Raw genomic sequence first — 19105 nt, forward strand, 5'->3', positions numbered from 1 at the left:
ATTAAATCGATGTGAAATTATGCAAACTGTAAAAAAAATACAAACGTTTTCATTAAAAGCTTTGCAATTCATACCTTGTCTTTATTTGTTAAGAGCCATGTAATGTCTCTGAAGAAATACATATGTATATATTTGGGGAAAAAAATGATCTGACACTTAGTATTTCCTACATCTTCACCTGTAAAGAAACAGCTGGGTGTTGTTGCGAGAAATCCATAAGCATACTGAGAGATCTCACTTAATATTTTAAATTAAAAATTTTTTTGGTGGTGCCACATAGCTTCTGGGACCTTAGTTCCCCAGCCAGGGCTTGAATTCGCACCCTAAACAGTGAAAGCACAGAGTCCTAATCATGGGGCCACCAAGGAATTCCCCTCACCTTAAATTCATAAACATAAATCTCAAATGGGCACTCAAATCTGCTTGGTCATCATAGTCACTTCTCTGCAGTTCTTCTGTATTGGTGTCCCCACTCTTTAAAATGCTGTCACTATTTGCTTCTCCTCTCATTTCAAAGTCCTAACATACGTGCCCAACTACTGGGCTTCAACACACTCTGCTCTCAGTAGATGACCTGGCTTCACGTTACACTGACAGAACAGAAGCAACTCAGAAAATTCTCCCTTCATCCCCACCATAATAGAGCTCACATCTTTCCCTGGGCCCATCCCCACTTCGTTCCCATTTATCACTATGATGAAGGGCGTCTGCTCCTCCCAGTGGCAGTGTCTCAATATGCAGTCTTCATCACAGCCCTCTCCCTACTCCAGTTTAGGCTGAGGGTTTCCTGCATCCTGAGTTTCTCCTTCTTTGCTGGATCATCTCCATCACTGTACAGACTGCCCTGGTAAACTTGCTTCTTACAAAGAACTCTGTGTGAGCTCTACATAACCCTCCAACCGCAACATTTTTTATTTTCTTTAACAGCAACACTTTAACAGCAACACAGCAATATAGATGTTATCTATATTCACCCACTCCACATCCTCACCTCCGTTTCTCTTTGTGACTCTTCTCAATCTGACTGCTGTCCTTACTCAGCTGAAAACTGCTCCAGCCTGACCTTCCAGGACACCTTGAGACCAGTTCTACTGATCACCCGATTTCTGTTCATCCTACTTGATCTCTCCGCAGCATTTGACAGACTGAACCACTTCCTACTTTTAAAAACTTTTTCTTCCTCAGCTTCTCCTCATTTACATCCTGCTTCATTGATGCTTCCTTCACAGCCATTCTGGCTATTTCTCTACTGACTGATATTTAAGGGTTAGAGTGCCCTAGGGCTCAAGCCTGTTATCATTTGATAGACATACTTTATTTATTCATTTATTTGTCTCTTCTAGCTGAAGTATAACATTAAAAATGAGTTTTTCTAACTTTTTGAAGACACTGAAATAATGTCAATTTTCCCCAAAATCTGCAAGTACATTACAGTCTTTTATGTTTTCTGAACACTTTGAGAATATACTGCCAAAATGGTGCCCAGTGGCTCTGATCCTTCAGTGTGTAACTCCTCAAAATATCATCCAAATCAGGAGGTGAACACTGACAAATTAGGACCACTTAATCATCAGATCCTATGCAATTTCATCAGTTGTCCCAAAAGATTTTCTTAATTAAAAAAATCAAGTGTTTTAGTCGGTGTTATGTTTCTCAGTTTCTTTCAGTCTAGATCCCTTTTTCATCTTTTGCATGACTTTATGACTTTAACCCTTTTGAAGACCTCAACCACCTATGGTGTAAAACGGCGTACGGCTTCTCTGATATTCTGTGGAGTAGATTAGGTTATGCACCTTTGGCAGGGATACCATAGAAGTGATTTTGTGTTCTTCCCATTGCATCCTTACAGGTGACATGCAGTTTTGAAATGTTCTATTACTGATGATGTACACATTGATCATTTGATCAAGGTGATGTCTGCAAGTCACCTCCACTGTGATGTATTTGGGACATGGTGAGGTACTTTGAGAAATTTTGTTCCTAATCAAAATTTCGATTTTTATATTCACTTATTATATCAGTATGGGTTTCCCCAGTGGCTCAATGGTAAAGAATTCTCCTGCCAATACAGGAGACACATGAGACATGGGTTCGATCTCTGGGTCAAGATGAACCCTGGTAAAGGAAATGGCTACCTGCCAGTATAATCCCACAGACAGAGGAGCCTGAAGGGCTACAGTCCATGGGGTCACAGAGTCGGACACGACTAAGTGCACATGCAGGCATGACACATTATATCAGGATGGGCCCTTGGCTTCCTACTTTATTCCAATTATAATGAGTCATAATCCATTCAGTTCAGTTCAGTTCATCTGTTCAGTAATGTCAACTCTTTGCTACCCCATAAACCACAGCACAGCAGGCCTCCCTGTCCTTCACGAACTCCCGGAGTCTACCCAAACTCATGTCCATTGAGTTGGTGATGTCATCCAGCCATCTCATCCTCTGTCGTGCCCTTCTCCTCCTGCCCTCAATCTTTCCCAGAATCAGGGTCTTTTCCAATGAGTCAGCTCTTCACATCAGGTGGCCAAAGTATTGGAGTCTCAGCTTCAGCATCAGTCCTTCCAATGAACACCCAGGACCGATCTCCTTTAGGTGGACTGGTTGGACCTCCTTGCAGTCCAAGGGACTCTCAAGAGTCTTCTCCAACACCACAGTTCAAAAGCATCAATTCTTTGGCATTCAGCTTTCTTCACAGTCCAACTCTCACATCCATACATGACTACTGGAAAAACAATAGCCTTGACTAGATGGACCTTTGTTGGCAAACGAATGTCTCTGCTTTTCAATATGCTGTCTAGGTTGGTCATAACTTTCCTTCCAAGGAGCAAGCGTCTTTTAATTTCATTGCTGCAATTGCCATCTGCAGTGACTTTGGAGCCCAGAAAAGTAAAGTCAGCCACTGTTTCCATTGTTTCCCCATCTATTTGCCATGAAGTGATAGGACCGGATGCCATGATCTTCATTTACTGAATGTTGAGTTTTAAGCCAATTTCTTCACTTTCCTCTTTCACTTTCATCAAGAGGCTTTTGAGTTCCTCTTCACTTTCTGCCGTAACAGTGGTGTTATCTGCATATCTGAGGTTTTTGATATTTCTCCCGGCAATCTTGATTCCAGCTTGTGTTTCTTCCCGTCCAGCATTTCTCATGATATACTCTGCATATAAGTTAAATAAGTAGGGTGATAATATACAGCCTTGACGTACTCCTTTTCCTATTTAGAACCAGTCTGTTGTTCTATGTCCAGTTCTAACTGTTGCTTCCTGACCTGCATACAGGTTTCTCAAGATGCAGGTCAGGTGGTCTGGTATTCCCATCTCTTTCAGAATTTTCCACAGTTTATTGTGATTCACACAGTCAAAGGCTTTGGCATAGTCAATAAAGCAGAAATAGATGTTTTTCTGGAACTCTCTTGCTTTTTTGATGATCCAGTAGATGTTGACATTTTGATCTCTGGTTCCTCTGCCTTTTCTAAAACCAGCTTGAACATCTGGAAGTTCACAGTTCATGTATTGCTGAAGCCTGGCTTGGAGAATTTTGAGCATTACTTTACTAGCGTGTGAGATGAGTGCAACTGTGCGGTAGTTTGAGCATTCTTTGGCATTGCCTTTCTTTGGGATTGGAATGAAAACTGACCTTTTCCAGTCCTGTGGCCTCTGCTGAGTTTTCCAAATTTGCTGGCATATTGAGTGCAGCACTTTCACAACATCATCTTTTAAGATTTGAAATAGTTCAACTGGAATTCCATCACCTCCACTATCTGCTATAATCCATTGCTGTTGTTTATTTTGATGTTCTCATTGTCCCTGGTTTGGCCAGGAGAATCTCTGAAAGCTAACTTCTGTGTCATTGTCTGCCAGTGCAGGAAACATAGGGTTTGATCCCTGATCTAGAAAGGTTCCATTTGCTGCAACTAAGCCCATGCACCACAACTACTGAACCTGTGCTCTAGAGCCCAGGACCTGCAACTACGGAAGCCCATACACCCCAGAGCCAGTGCTCCACAACAAGAGAAGCCACCACAGTGAGAAGCCTGAGCACAACAGCTAGAGAATAGCCCCTGCTTGTTGCAATTGGAGAAAAACCCTAAGAGCGACAAAGACTAGCACAGCCCAAAATAAATATATAAAAATTAAAAATATATACATATTAAAAGGCAAAGACAAAAATAAAATTGGAGACATGTAGAGATGGGCTCAATAAAGGACAGAAATTGTATGGACCTAACAGAAGCAGAAGATATTAAGAAGAGGTGGCAAAAATACACAGAAGCACTGGACAAAAAGATCTTCACGACCCAGATAGTCACGATGGTGTGGTCACTCACCTAGAGCCAGACATCCTGGAATGTGAAGTCAAGTGGGCCTTTAGGAAGCATCACTACAAACAAAGCTAGTGGAACAGTAAATCCATCTGCCACTTCCCTTAATTCCTTAGCTTCTTGGCAGTATTTGACACGCTATCTATGCCTTCTCTTATGAAATATAGTCTCTTTTTTCTCCTATCTTTCTGGCAGCTGATTTCCAGATAGTTCAGTCGCACTGTCCTCTGTTTCTGTGGTGCTTACTGGATTGAAACACTTAAGTTATATACTAATTATTTGTGAACTCCATGAGGCCAATAATTGTATCTTATACACTTTAATGTTCTTAAGCCCTATGAAATGTTTCTAGTCATCTATGTTTGTTGAATAGTGAATAAATGGAAAAGTTAAGAAGACTCAAGGCTCTTTTCCCAAAAGTGGTTGAAATCAGTGAGGTCTGTTGAGGTACTCTGTCATACTGAAATGGAGCAGGACCCAGCATATAAGCTGCCACAATTCTGAGAACTGGCCTCAAGGAAACGGAAACAAATCAACCCTAGAGCTGAAGATTCACTATACCTAAAACCACATGACAGTGGTCAGACTAGCCCATGATCAATTTCAAGGTGACTGTCAGAGCTGATCATACTGTTTCTGCATATAACCCCCTTCCTCAGCCTATAAAAGCTCTTGTCCACTGACTATGGGGGGTTTTGGGGGGAGTCTGTCTTTGAACAGGCATCCCCTCCCCCCTACCCCACCCCTCCCCGCACCCCTCCCATTCTTGTAGCCAGCATTCAAAATAAAGCAAACTTTCTTTTACACCACCCTGGTCTCTTTATTAAGCTTCCCTGGTAGCTCAGAGGTTAAAGCGTCTGCCTGCAATGACGGAGGCCTGGGTTCGATCTCTGGGTCGGGAAGATCCCCTGGAGAAGGAAATGGCAATCCACTCCAGTATTCTTGCCTGGAGAATCCCATGGACTGAGGAGCCTGGTGGGCTACAGTCCACAGGGTCACAAAGAGTCAGACACGACTCTCTTTATTGGCTTTTGCGTAGTGAACAGCGGGATCCAACTTTCAGTTACAATACATTCTTCATCCACAATACAGGACTTTTTGTCCTCTGCACACTTTACTGGATTCTACCTTTCAGAATGTGGTCTCTAGAACTTCCCTGGTGGTCCAGTAGCTAAGACTAAAGATCCCAATACAAGGTTCTCAGGTTCGATCCCCAGTCAGGAAACTAGATCCCACATGCTCCAACTAAAGACCCAGCATTCTGCAAGTAAGATCCGCCTTAGCCAAAAAAAAATAATGCGATCTCTGCAGCAGAACTTTCCTCTTTGTAATTATTTCTCCAGCTTTCCTATTTCTGCTTCTCCCATTTCTTAAAAAAATTTTTTATTCTTTGCTTAAGAGGTTACCCTAAGTATTTTCAAAGCAAAATAAGCTTTCATAAAATAAAATTAAGGACTTCATTGGTAGTCTAATGGTTCAGAATCTGTGTTTCCACGGCAGAGGGCACAGGTTTGCTCCCTGGTCTGGGAAGACAGACCCACATGCCACCTAAAAACTGTGTACCATGACTACTGAGCATGTGTGGCTACAACTACTGAAGCCCTCCAGGCTAAAGCCCACGCTCTGCAACAGAGAAGTCACCACAGTGGGAAATCCGCACCCTGCAACAGAGAAGTCACCACAGTGGGAAATCCGCACCCTGCAACAGAGAAGTCACCACAGTGGGAAATCCGCACACCGCAACGCACAGTGACACCCGCTCGCCACAACTGGAGAAAGCTTGCATTCAGCAAAGAAGACCAGTACAGCCAAAAATAAAATAAAGAAAGAAATTATCAAAAAATAAGAGATTTTCAAAAAGACATAAACCTATCAGGACTGGGAGAATGAGAGAGAAGACAGAAACAGAAATCTTGAAACTCGGACTAGAAAAGGCAAGTGGTATAGGGCAGTCCTCAGAGCTGAGGTCAGAGCTAAGAAGCTATCCAATTCACACTGCAGGAACTCCCTGAATCTCAAGAATTTGTGGGTGTAGGGATCTCTGGAAGTAAGGGAAGGGAGGAGGAAGAGAGGAGCTAGAAAAAAAAAAGACTGGTTGAGATTCTGTTTAAAAAATATTCAGGTTCTACAGACATAGGGAATAAACACATGGATACCAAGGGGGGAACTGAGGTAGGATAAGTTTGCAGATTGGGATTGGCATATACACACTACCATGTATAAAATAGATGATTATTGAGAACCTACTGCTCCCATAGCAGGAAAAAAAAAAAGAAAAGAAAGAAAGAAATTACAATCTGTTCGTAGGACATATATTTACCTAAAAATACATTCCAACGTACATTGAAAGTAAAAGTCACTCAGTCGTGTCCAACTCTGTGACCCCATGGACTGTATAGTCCATGGAATTCTCCAGGCCAGAATACTGGAGTAGGTAACCTTTCCCTTCTCCAGGGGATCTTCCCAACCCAGGAATCAAACCCAGGTCTACCGCATTGCAGGCAGATTCTTTATCCGCTGAGCCACAAGTGAATATATGTTAGATGCAAACAAATACTGTTTGATTCTACTTATAGGAGACACCTAGAATACTCAAACTCATAGAGTCAGAAAGTACACGGGTAGATGCCGGGGGCTGGGGGAGGGAGAATGGGGAGTTAGTGCTTAATGGGGGCAGAGGTTCAGTAGGAAGGTGAACAATTTGAGAAATGGATGATAATGAAAGTTGCACAATAATGTGAATGCACTTAGTGCCACTGAAATGTATAGTTAAATATGGTTAAAATAGTATGCTTTATATTATGTGACTTTTACCACAAAAAAATTTTTTTTAAAAATTCAGGTTCCTATAGCTGAACAATTATTTACCCCCACCGGATAGAACAAGGTTGTAAAGCAGGGCCTTTGCATTGAGGGTCACCAGACAGGGAGGAATACCCTACAGAAAATAGGTAGATTAGCCAAACACATGCGGGGTACTAAGACCTTCATCCCCCACTAAACTCTTGAAATACTGGCAACCAGGCCTTTTTATGTGTGTGTGAGCAGAGAGGAGGGAGAGGCTGCCCTGGGGATGTGTCCAGTCTAAGAGGAGAGATCTAAGGAGCCTCAGTGAAACTGACTCAACCCACCAGGTCATCCTTCAGAGAAGGACGCACAGTCAAATCCATATAGGCCCTCAGAACCTCAAATGACTTTTAAAGTTTCCCAATCCTAAATTTAAATAGATAACCAAGGATTGCCAAATAACAGAGAAACGCCTCTAATATGAAAAGATATAATTCAAATTAAACAAGTGAAATGGCAGATAAGAGGAAACATAGAGAAGTCAACCAAAGCCAAAACAAACCCAAACTGTTATTACTACATCCAGATAAAATAAGAAATAGCAAACATGACACAAAACAAGGAAGAAAAGAATATTCAGGGAGTGAAAGAGAGCTGTTGGAATTAAAACTTTAAGAGCAGAAATGAAAAAACTTGGAGAAAGATAAGACGGATGACATACTAGCTGCAACTAAAGACCTGAGAGGAGATTTAAACGGAAGACGTAGACGGCAGTGGGGATTAAGGGGTGCAAACTACTGTGCATAAAATAAATAAGCTGAGACTCCCTGGCAGTCCAGCAGATAGGATTCCATGCATCGACTGCAGGGAGCGTGGGTTTGGACCCTGGTTGGAAACTAAAATCTTGAAAGCCATGTAGCACAGACAAAATAAATAAATAAGCAAACTACACAAATATATTGGACAATACAAGGAATATAGCCAATACTTTATAACTACAAATGAAATATAATTTTTAAGAATTGTGAATTGCTATGTTGTACACTTAAAACATATATTATTGTATTTACATCAACTATACTTCAATAAAGTATTGAAGGCACCTTGAAGTTGGGAGTTGAACTAATGATAGATACAAAGAAAGCTAAGCCAGTTTAAGATCATGTAGTTACTAGCTCTAGGGAAAATAAAATCTTGCATAAGAGAAGAAAATAATTGTATTTATGAATATGTAAAAACTGAGTATTGATCTAATAAAGTATATGTGGTTACATCAGAAGGATAGGTTTTAGGGAAAGTTGCCATGTGTGATGAAGATGCAGGAGGAGGAAATAGAACTTAATCCTTAACCATGGGAATCAATATCATAAAATGGAGAAATCAAGAAGATGCAATACAAGCATAAAAGCATGGGAGTATAAATAAAATTCTTTTTTTTTTTTTTTTTTGGCCATGCCCCACAGCTTGTGTTATCTCAATTCCTAGACCAGGGATTGAACCCGGGCCACAGCAGTGAAAGTGCAAAATGCTAACCACTAGGCCAACAGGGCACTGTCTAAAATTCCTAACATTAACCTAAAAGAGTAGAAAATTGTTGCCTGTAAAGTGGGAAAAATGAGGAGTAACATCTTTCATAACAAACCTGTAGAAACATCTCATTCTGTAAACACTGAGAATTTATAACTTTGTAAAAAATTTTGAACGGTCTACAATATAATTTGCTGCTTCCCTGGTGGACTTAGTGGTACAGAATTCACCTGCCAATGAAAGAGACACGTGTTCGATCCCTGACCTGGGAGGATCCCATGTGCTGCGGAGCAGCTAAACCTGCGCACCACGACTACTGAGGCTGTGCTCTAGAGCCGGGGGCGGGGGGGGGGGGGCTGCAACCACCGAGCCCTCGCACAGCAACCACTGAAGCCCCAGCCCCCAGAGCCCCGCAACAAGAGACGCCACCCCAAGGAGAGGCCCAGGTACTGCAACTAGAGACAGCCCCTTCTTGCCTCAGCTACGGAAAAGCCCACACAATGAAGACCCAGCACAGCAAAAATAAAATGAATACACAAAATTATTTTTTTAATGTAATTTGCATAATAGACATATATATAACTGAAAAACATTATGTCTATGAATGACTTTAGTCACTCATGATATAACTTTTAAATTCCCTTTAGCAATTTCTATAAAATATTTTTTAAGTAAGTCTGCTAAATACAAGTGCAAGAGATATGCTCAAGGCTTAGTTATAACTAGTGCTACAGGAAGAGCCCAGTAAAATCATCTGGAATATCACTCTGCATTTCAAATAGTATCCTGAGGTGAAACTGAGCAACATGAGAACTGAAAGTCTTTTAAACATGATGAAACTTTCACACTGATTTTTACTTCGTTCTCAGAATAAGGGTGAAAATTTGGCTTGAGAACTTAATTGTATTAAAATAACAGGTATAAGTAAAGGCATGACATTTATCAAAACCACTAAGCAAAATCTTCAACAACCATTGCTTTCCCTGTTAGGCCAACTTTTGCTACTCTCTGGTTATTTCTTTAGTCAGCCATTGTTATACATCTGTCCTGGTGCTTCTTAGATACATCCTATCTGTGCATCTGAGCTGTCACACTTCAAGCCTCGCTCCTCTACCTTGACTCATTCTTCTTACACCTCTGGATATCCTGATATGAATAAACCCTTTATTCATAGCCAAATGGTCCTAAAATCTTGAAGTCAGAGGCTGTACTAGAGTTGGGACCCTCTGCTGTCCTCCCATGGCTGGTCATACAGATTTGAGATCTGACACTTGGAGCCCCAGAAGCTACTGTATTAGAATCATGTGAGATTGGATAGTAAGAAAACTCTTAGAATCCCCAGGGTGGGGGAATATACTAAATAATCAGAGATATTCATTCAAGTAACTGATTTTTATTGGGCATATATCGTATTATAGGCACTGTTCTAGGTACTTGGAATACAGGTATAAACAAGAGGAAAACCTTTCTGCCCTCCTTCCTGTAAAAACAGTGGTCCAGCATGTTGTGTCAAAGATATAACACACCAAAGCAGCTGTCCAGATGTGGAAGAAGGGGTGACCCAATGAGAGGTATCAAAGCCTGAGTGCACAGCATCAAATCCATGGTGTGGCAGTGTTGGGAGATTGGTTACAAACAGTCAAGTTGATCAAATATATGCTTGTGCTCACAATACATCTTAAGGATATTAAAGACAATGGGTGTCTGATTTCTCACTGTCATACAAGGGAGTTGGAGAAGGCAATGGCACCCCACTCCAGTACTCTTGCCTGGAAAATCCCATGGACGGAGGAGCCTGGTAGGCTGCAGTCCATGGGGTCGCGAAGAGTCGGACACGACTGAGCGACTTCACTTTCACGTTCACTTTTATGCATTGGAGAAGGAAATGGCAACCCACTCCAGTGTTCTTGCCTGGAGAATCCCAGGGACGGGGGAGCCTGGTGGGCTGGTGTCTATGGGGTCGCACAGAGTTGGACACGACTGAAGTGACTTAGCAGCAGCAGCAGCAGCATACAAGGGAGTTACCAACATGAAAAAGGAAAAAAACTAGAATTAACCTTGTTGTATGAGACTGGAACTGGAGGTATTATATGAACTCAATTTAAATAGATAAAAATTATGTAAATTCATACATTCTATAGCTCTTATCATTGATGGGATAGGCAAACAATAACACTCAACTACCCAGAGCTGGTTTTTTAAAATAAGGGTTCTTGGGAGAAGTGGAAGATTCCAGCTGAAGGAGGAAAAGAATAAGGTGAGAATTAAAACACTTTACACAAGAAAACAAAAAAGTACCCAGAGAATGATGGGAACACCAAAGCTAGTGTGTAGAGGCTCTCCTGGCCAAATCAGGAACATCAAACTAAATGATGGCCACAGATTATGATGCGTAATAATTGCAGTAAGATAGGAAGCCAGGGGTCCATGCTGATATAGTAAGTACATGCAAAAATTGACATTTTGATGAGGAAGAAAATTTCTCAAAGTACCTCACCCTCTTCCAAATACCTCAGAGTGAAGGTGACTTGCAGACATTACGTTAATCAAATAATCTATGTGAACGTCATAAGTAATAGAATATTTCAAAACTGCATGTCACCTGAAAGATACAACAGAAAGAGCACAGTATTACATCTATGGTATCTCTGCCAAAGATGCAGAACCTAATTTACTCTAGAGAATATCAGAAAAACCTTAGGCCATTTACACCATAGTTGGCTTGCGGTCTTCAAAGGGGTTAAACTGATAAAAGTTAAGAAAAAAGTGAAGCAATGATCTAGATTGAAGGAATCTGAAAAACATTTCAACCAATTTAAACACGTGATTCTGAATCAGACCTTTAAGTGAAGAAAAACTTATGTGACAATTGATAAAATTGCAAAGATCTGATGACGAGGTGGTCCTAATTTGTCAGTGTTCACCTCCTGATTTGGATGATGTTCTGAGGTTCTGTGAGAGTTGTATATTGAAGGATTCAGAGCCGCTGGGCACCATATTGGCAGTATATTCTAAAACTGTTCAGAAAACGTAAAAGGCTTTAGTGTACTTGCAAATTTTGGGAAAGATTGAGATTATTTTAATGTCTTTAAAGAGTGGGAAAGACTCTATTCTTTTGAAAGTTATTCTTCAGCAAGAAAAGAAAAATAAATGAATAAGTAAAACTGTTCTTTCAGATGGTTTTACAGGTTTGAGTCCTGGGGACTCCCACAGTTAAAAATCAAAGAGCAGAGGAACAGCCAGCCATGAAGGGCTGAGAAGGAGCCATCAATGAGGCAGGATGTAAAGGAGGAGAAGCTAAGGAAGAAAAACGTTTCTAGAAGTAGGAAGTGGTTCACTCTGTCAAATGCTGCTGAGAGATCAAGTAGGATGAACAGAAATCAGGTGATCACTAGAACTGGCCCCAAGGCACCCTAGAAGGGGTCAGGCTGGAGCCCTTTTCAGCTGAGTGAGGAGAGCAGTCAGATTAAGAAGAGATGAAAAGACAAAGGGAGGTGAGGTCATGGAGTGGGTGAATATAGATATTTCATCCCCAAATGCTGCTGTAAAAGGGAGCAAAGAATGACGTATTTGGAGATGTAGAGTCCATGATATAGAGTCCATGGAGAGTCCTTTGCAAGATGAACCTTTTTGGGGGCAGTTTGCACAGTGATGGGGTGATCGAGCAATGAGGAAGAAACACAGGATGCTGGAAAAACTTAGCTTAAATTGGAGTAGTGAGGGGGCTATGTATGGTGAAGACTGCATGTAGAAACTGTCTTTGGCAGGAGCAGAGGCCCTACATCCTAGTGATGAAGGGGAAAGAAGGGAAGGAGGGCTCAGGAGAGGTGTGAACACTATTATGGTGGCCAGGGGGGTAGAATTTTGTATGACTTGATTCTGTTCTGTCAGTGTAATGTGAGCCCAGGTCGTCTACTGAGAGTAGAGGATGGAAGGCTAGTAGCTGGTGTGCTTGCTGGAACTTTGGAAAGAGAGAAGTAAACAGTGACAGCCATTTTGGAGAGTGGGAATATCAGCACAGAAAGTTCACAGAGAAGTGACCACCAATCAATCTTAAGGGCCCATTTGAGATTTGTGGTTATGAATTTAACCACACTGAAAGGAATGACAGTCTGGTGGCTAGGAATCCATGCTTTCGCTGTTCAGGGTGGAGATTCAATACCTGCTTGGGGAACTAAGACCCCAAAGCTGTGCAGTTCCACCAATTTTTTTTTTTTAATTGAGATCTGTGAATAAGCCTATGGATTTTTCTCTAGCAATATCCTTCTGTTTGGATACAGGTGAGAATGTTGGAAATACTAAGTGTCAGCTCATTTTTTCCCAAGTACATACATATGTATTTCTTCAGAGACACTAAATGGCTCTAAACAAAACAGACAAGGTATGAATTGCAAAGCCTTTAATGAAAATGTTTGTATTTTTTACAGCATGCATAATTTCATATCTGTGGTTAGTTATTTCAATACTTATCTGCCTCTAAATTTGGTCATAATGCATGAATCTATGCTAATAAAATTAAGGAAAAGAAACAGCTCATCTAATCCCTCTTTATATTCCTTCATGATCAGCAAGGCACATAAATGATCTTGCTTTAATTAAGAACTGAATGTACTGGAGACATATTTGATAATTAAGAGTTTAGACAAATATTCACCAGGATTAGTTTCATTAGCAAACTGAAAAATATTGTAGGCCTAATATCAAACAATTAACACATTAGATAAACATTAGGCTTCTTAGAAGAAAGACCACATGCTCCTGCTTCTGTAAAAATGTTATTTGTTTGAAACAATGGTGGTATAAACTTTCATTCAACTATCACTTCCTTAATATGAAAAAGAGATAAAATGAGCTGAAGAATGATAACTCCACAGTTACAGGGTGCAACCCTCAACGTAACTGCTGACGTCATGGTCTCGACAATGACTTTTCCATGCCACCCTGTGGAGAAAGATGAAACAAATGGTAATAAGACTAAAACATAGCTTCATTGTAATGTACATACTTCAAATCCTTTGGGAGAACAAAATAGTTCATCAATACATGAAATTCAAGCTATAGACAAATCCAAGTATTGTTATTTGCCAACTGGAGATATGTATACCAAGGACTTCACATCTCCACCAGCCTTCACTAGAGCACAGAATGCTGAACACAAATGGTGAGTCCTGTGTTGTTCACAACACAACTGCAGAGTGCATTCCACATTTACTTAATTCCAAAAATAATTTCAAGATATGACAAGATAGAGTGTGTAGAATCTTAAAAACTCTAGAATCTCCTAAAATAAATTGAAGAGTAAAAGAATAAGATTCTGAGTCAGTTAAAGTAAAGTGTTCATATGTAGTACATTGTTAGCATTAATTTAAAGCTGCAATTTTTCAGTTCTCAGTAGCATACTTTGTTCTTTGGAAATAGTCCTTCGCTTCTCTCATAAGAGTAGGGTAAAACAGCTCTCACCTGGGACTTCCCTGGTGGTCCGGTTGTTAAGACTTTGCCCCTCCAAAGTTGTGGACAAGGTTCGATTCTTGGTGCGGGAGAGGGAAGCTAAAATTTCGGGTGCCCTGAGGTGCTACCAAAAAACCCCCAGTTCTCCCCACCGTCTTATTTTTTTGGCCACACCTGATGTCGTTGGTTTCCTGTCCAGCACCCCCTGCCTTAGAAGCACAAAGTCTTATCAACTGGACCACAAGGAAAGCCCCCAGCTCACCTCTTTAATGCTTAACATAAACCATAGTCTGTAATAGAAATTAACACAGTGTTGTGGGTCCATTATACTTCAAACACAAACATACAAACAAACTCATAGAAAAAGAAGTCAGATACGTGGTTACCAGAGGAGCAGGTTGTAGTTGAGATGAGGGGTGGCAAACTGGATGAAGGCAACTAAAGGTACTACAAACTTCTAGGTATAAAAATACTAGGAATGTAATGTACAATGTGATAAATACAATCAATACCGCTATATGTATGAAATAAATATATGAAAATTCATATAAATGAATTTAATGAATTCATTTATATGAATATACATATTCATACATAAAATTCATATGTATATGAAAATTGTTAAGAGAGTATAGCATAAGACTTTTCATCACACACACATATTTTTTTCTTCTATTTCTTTATTTTTGTAACCATATGACATAATGGTTGTTCACTAAACTGACTGTGATAATAATTTCATAATGTATGTAAGTCAAACTCTTATACCGTACACCTTAAACTTCTACAGCGCTGTGTGTCAATTACATCTCAATAGAATTGGAAGCAGAAAAAAATACCCAAAAAAACAACGTACCAGGCTGTAATGCCTTGCTCACTGACAATATGCTTTGCACACGCTACAGCTTTAGCGATGTCATTTTCCATTAATTCTGAAAAGCAGATGGTGAGAAATGAAAACAACATTCCTAGAGATTTCATTTTAAGTTTAGGTTCAGCAGGCTTTATTTTCTTAAGCTAAGGAAAATACAACTAAAATTATTTTTTGAGTCCATATTGTGAATGTTAGGGGAAAACCTTTTCTTCATTCTATCCCATTTGGCATGAAATTAAAGCGTTTCGTTTCTCATTTACCAAAGTCATTGGGAGTTCTGGATTTATTAATTAATGTGATAGAAGATTCTCTTTTTACTGTGCTGTGCTTAGTCGCTCATTCGTGCCCAATGCTTTGCGACCCCGTGGACTGTAGCCCATCAGGCTTCTCTCTCCATGGTGATTCTCCAGGCAAGAATACTGCAGTGGGTTGCCATGCAACCACTGTGGATTGAACCCAGGTCACCTGTATTGTGGGCAGATTCTTTACCATCTGAGCCAGGGAAGGCCAAGAATACTGGAGTGAGTAGCCTATCCCTTCTCCAGGAGAACTTCCCGACCCAGGAATCGAACCAGGGTCTCCTGAATTGTAGGTGGATTCTTTACCAGCTGAGCTACTGAAGCAAAACAAAAACAACCAGGGCGAAATGGGTCCAGCATTTTTTGGCTCAGCAATTCTATTACTGGAAGTTTATTCTAAAGAAATAATAAGAGATGTACACACCCAAAGATGTGTGTACAGATGTTTCATATCAATTAATAACAGGGGGAAACACAGCCTAAGTGCTTATCAATGAGATTTGGATTGATAAATTATAGAATATTTATTTAGTGGAATTTATTTATCTTGAAATATAATAAAGATTGGTACTTATTGATAAAATAATTTTGTGTAATAAACAGCATATTATAAAGCAGTAAGTTTAGTATAATTTCATTTCTGCTGTCATTCATTGCTTACATGCTTGTATGTGGGTACAAAAATGCATAATATAGTTTTACATTCATGTATGTGAATGATGTATCTTCTGAAAGATGTAGATACCAAAACTTACCAGTTATCATAAATCTCTGGATAGTGAGAATTTTTATTCAGTGACCACAGATTATTATATAATGTAAAATGCTTTTTAAAGTAAATTAACATGATACAAAAGAATATTCTTAGACTAATTTCTCTATTAGGAATTTTAATATATAAAAATTAACAATATAAATTTGTATCAGGTCACCAATATTTTATGCACTAAACATTGTATGTCATCTCTATTTTAAAAGGATCTCAATAGAAAATTTATTTCAGCCCAGTTAAACAAATCTGTAAATTAACTTATCACAATGACAGTATTTAAATAAGAACTGTATTTTTTGGAAATCCAAGCTCAAGAACTTAAGAGTTTCAAACTCACTGTAAACCACTCAGCCAACACACACACACACATATATATACAGTTTATATACATAGAAGAAGTAAATATTACAAAATGTGAATAACTGTTAAAGTTCAGTTCAGTTCAGTTCAGTTCAGTACATGATGATCATACTGATGGTTGATATAGTCATGTTTCGAATTTTCTATATATTTCAAACATATCATCATAAAAAGTAAAAACAATTTTTTAAAAGGAACCACAGGTATTCCTCCTCTTTGGCTAACTAGTAATCCTTTGTTTTCCAATAAAGGAGGGTATATTAAATAAAAACACACACACACAACCTAATTATCCCTGCTGCTGCTGCTAAGTCGCTTCAGTCGTGTCCGACTCTGTGTGACCCCATAGACAGCAGCCCACTAGGCTCCTCTGTCCCTGGGATTCTCCAGGCAAGAATACTGCAGTGGGATGCCACTGCCTTCTCCGTAATTATCCCTAAATTTTCCCAAACAAGATAAGAGGAATGGCATTGTTCTTTGCAAAGCACCAACAAGTTCAGTTATACTAAAGTGCTACGCCATTCAAGAAACTCTTGTATGTTAGCAAACAGCCAACTTTCATGATGAGTGAAAGTGTTAATCGCTGAGTTGTGTTAGACTCTTTGCGACAACATGGACTGTAGCCAGCCAAGCTCCTCTGTCCCCGAATTCTCCCCGAACAGGGATCTCCCTCACTGTAAGCAGATTTTCTACCATCTGAGCCACCAGGGAAGCCTTCAAGACATTTTCATTTGTACTGAATCTCTGTTCTTACAAGTATAACCAGATCGGGGCTGAGCCATCACTCAACATCATCTTGTCTTACCGCTGCAGGATACATGACAGCCGTCAACTGCATTAGGGGTTTTGCCATCATTACACCACCATTTGCTGTTGATCTGAAATATCCCATAATCAGTGCTTTCACTGCTAGGATTGTAGTTTGTAGCTTTTGTGTTATAACTGCTTTCCCATTTGGTCAAACACAACCCTGAAAAAAAATGTATTTTTAGTTGAAAAACCACATGATATGACTTACACTTCATAGCCCAATCAGTTCTATTTAATTCTACTTTACTAACAACTTACTTTATAAGTACGAAGATGTACTTACTTGTGAAATATTTTAAGACTTTTGTGTTAAGAATTCTCTTAAGAGAATTCTTTTATTAGCAAATCATTTGGTAATACTAATGAAACAAGATAATAAACTTTTAAAAATATTAAAATAGCTCTTGCTCTTCACACATCCCTAAGTTAATACTGAGCCTAGAATAGAAAAACCAACAGATTAGTTGAGTGGGTTTGGTCATTAGCAGCAGATGCACACACTAAAGGAAAAATATGTTATTAGGAAAAATAAGGATTTTATGGGAGAGAGAAAATTTCTTATGACCCTGAAGGTGAATTGGGGTACCAAATTAGAATTCAGACAGTAAGAATCACAGAATAGGAAAGACTGTCCTCCATCCATCCATCTAGCCATTTGCTCATTCACTCAAAAATAGTTATGGAGGGAAATGTCTGAATTCAATATAAAAAAATACAGTGATGACATTGACAAATATAGACTAAAATACAGAGGAACTTTTCCTAAGGCCATTTCTTGAAATCTGTGGAAGAAAATGAAAAATAATAACTGGGGTGAGCACAATAAAATGTCATTTCCTGCTGTATTTCAGGGATCCTTATTATAGAAATGAATTGAGGGAAATAGGTTCCTATTGTCACTGTTTTGAGAGTTTAATGTATTTTAAAAAAAACCTTGCTGTTAAAAGCCCAACATTGGTAGGGGAATTAAAAATGAGAAAAATATTGCCTTACTCAGGTAGAAGAACCCAACTTCCAAACTGGAAATAGCTAGAGTCAAACACCATGGGCTTAACAGACATATCCGAGATGATGAAATACATTTTATCATCACCCTACATGTGCCAGCTGGCATGTTTAGTGGGACTAGAATGGCCCTCTCGTGCCACAGTCCTTCACCTGGTACATCTGATTCTAAAGGAGCAAGTTGATGTTTTTAACCATGTAAGTGTACAAATCCTCCAACAAAGAAAAAGTCCATTCAGTCAAAGTCCCTTGCTCATTATTCATCCTCTGTTAGTTCCACACTTGGTTAACAGTTTGGAAGGAGAGAGAAGAGTTAACTCACAGTTTGCCAGGCTGACTCCCTTATAGCCGTCCAGTCCAAGTTTCTTCAGAGTTCTGGCAAGCTCACATCTCTCAAAGACCTTGCCTTGGACAGCGACAGAAAGGAAGAGAAACCCCAGAATAACGAGAGCCTTCATGTTGACTGAGAAGTCAAATGTCCAGACTGACCAGGGTGAGCTGGACTTGCTATTTAACATCTTTTCACTTCCCTCTTATCTCACTGGTTTGGTGGCTCCACACTCTGAAACACGTGGAAAACAGAAAGAGTTTATTGGTCCACTGACTGAAACATTGTTCTTCTTATGTTTGAAGAGAGATATTCTGATACCCTAAGAATTAATCTGAAGAAAATAAGGAAGTGAGATTACTTAAAGACATTAAGAAAGAAAGAACAGGGTTTAGCACTATTGCCAAAAGAGGAAATTCCTCCTATTTTATTATGAAGTTGAGCAAGTATTCAGGAAAAAAAACCTGAATGAACATTTTTCTCAACTGAAAATGAGCTCCCATCTTTGATTAACATTCATTTACATTAAGTTGTTTTATGTGACTTCAGTATGTTGTCTTCATTTTTTTCACTT

General features: G+C 39.5%; 1 protein-coding gene across 1 annotated transcript; it reads right to left on the minus strand.

Annotated features, from left to right (window-relative positions):
* Positions 1 to 13019: 13019 nt before the first annotated feature.
* Positions 13020 to 18714, minus strand: LOC109559240 (lysozyme C-2). Its single transcript, XM_019960836.2, has 4 exons — positions 18526 to 18714; positions 17194 to 17358; positions 14940 to 15015; positions 13020 to 13576 (listed from the first exon to the last, which is right to left on the minus strand). The coding sequence occupies exons 1-4, from the start codon at positions 18659 to 18661 to the stop codon at positions 13510 to 13512; spliced, it is 444 nt and encodes a 147-aa protein (XP_019816395.2). The 5' UTR covers positions 18662 to 18714; the 3' UTR covers positions 13020 to 13509.
* Between the last annotated feature and the right edge of the window lie 391 nt (positions 18715 to 19105).

This window comes from Bos indicus, chromosome 5, assembly GCF_029378745.1.
Source record: "Bos indicus isolate NIAB-ARS_2022 breed Sahiwal x Tharparkar chromosome 5, NIAB-ARS_B.indTharparkar_mat_pri_1.0, whole genome shotgun sequence".
Lineage (NCBI taxonomy): Eukaryota > Metazoa > Chordata > Mammalia > Artiodactyla > Bovidae > Bos > Bos indicus.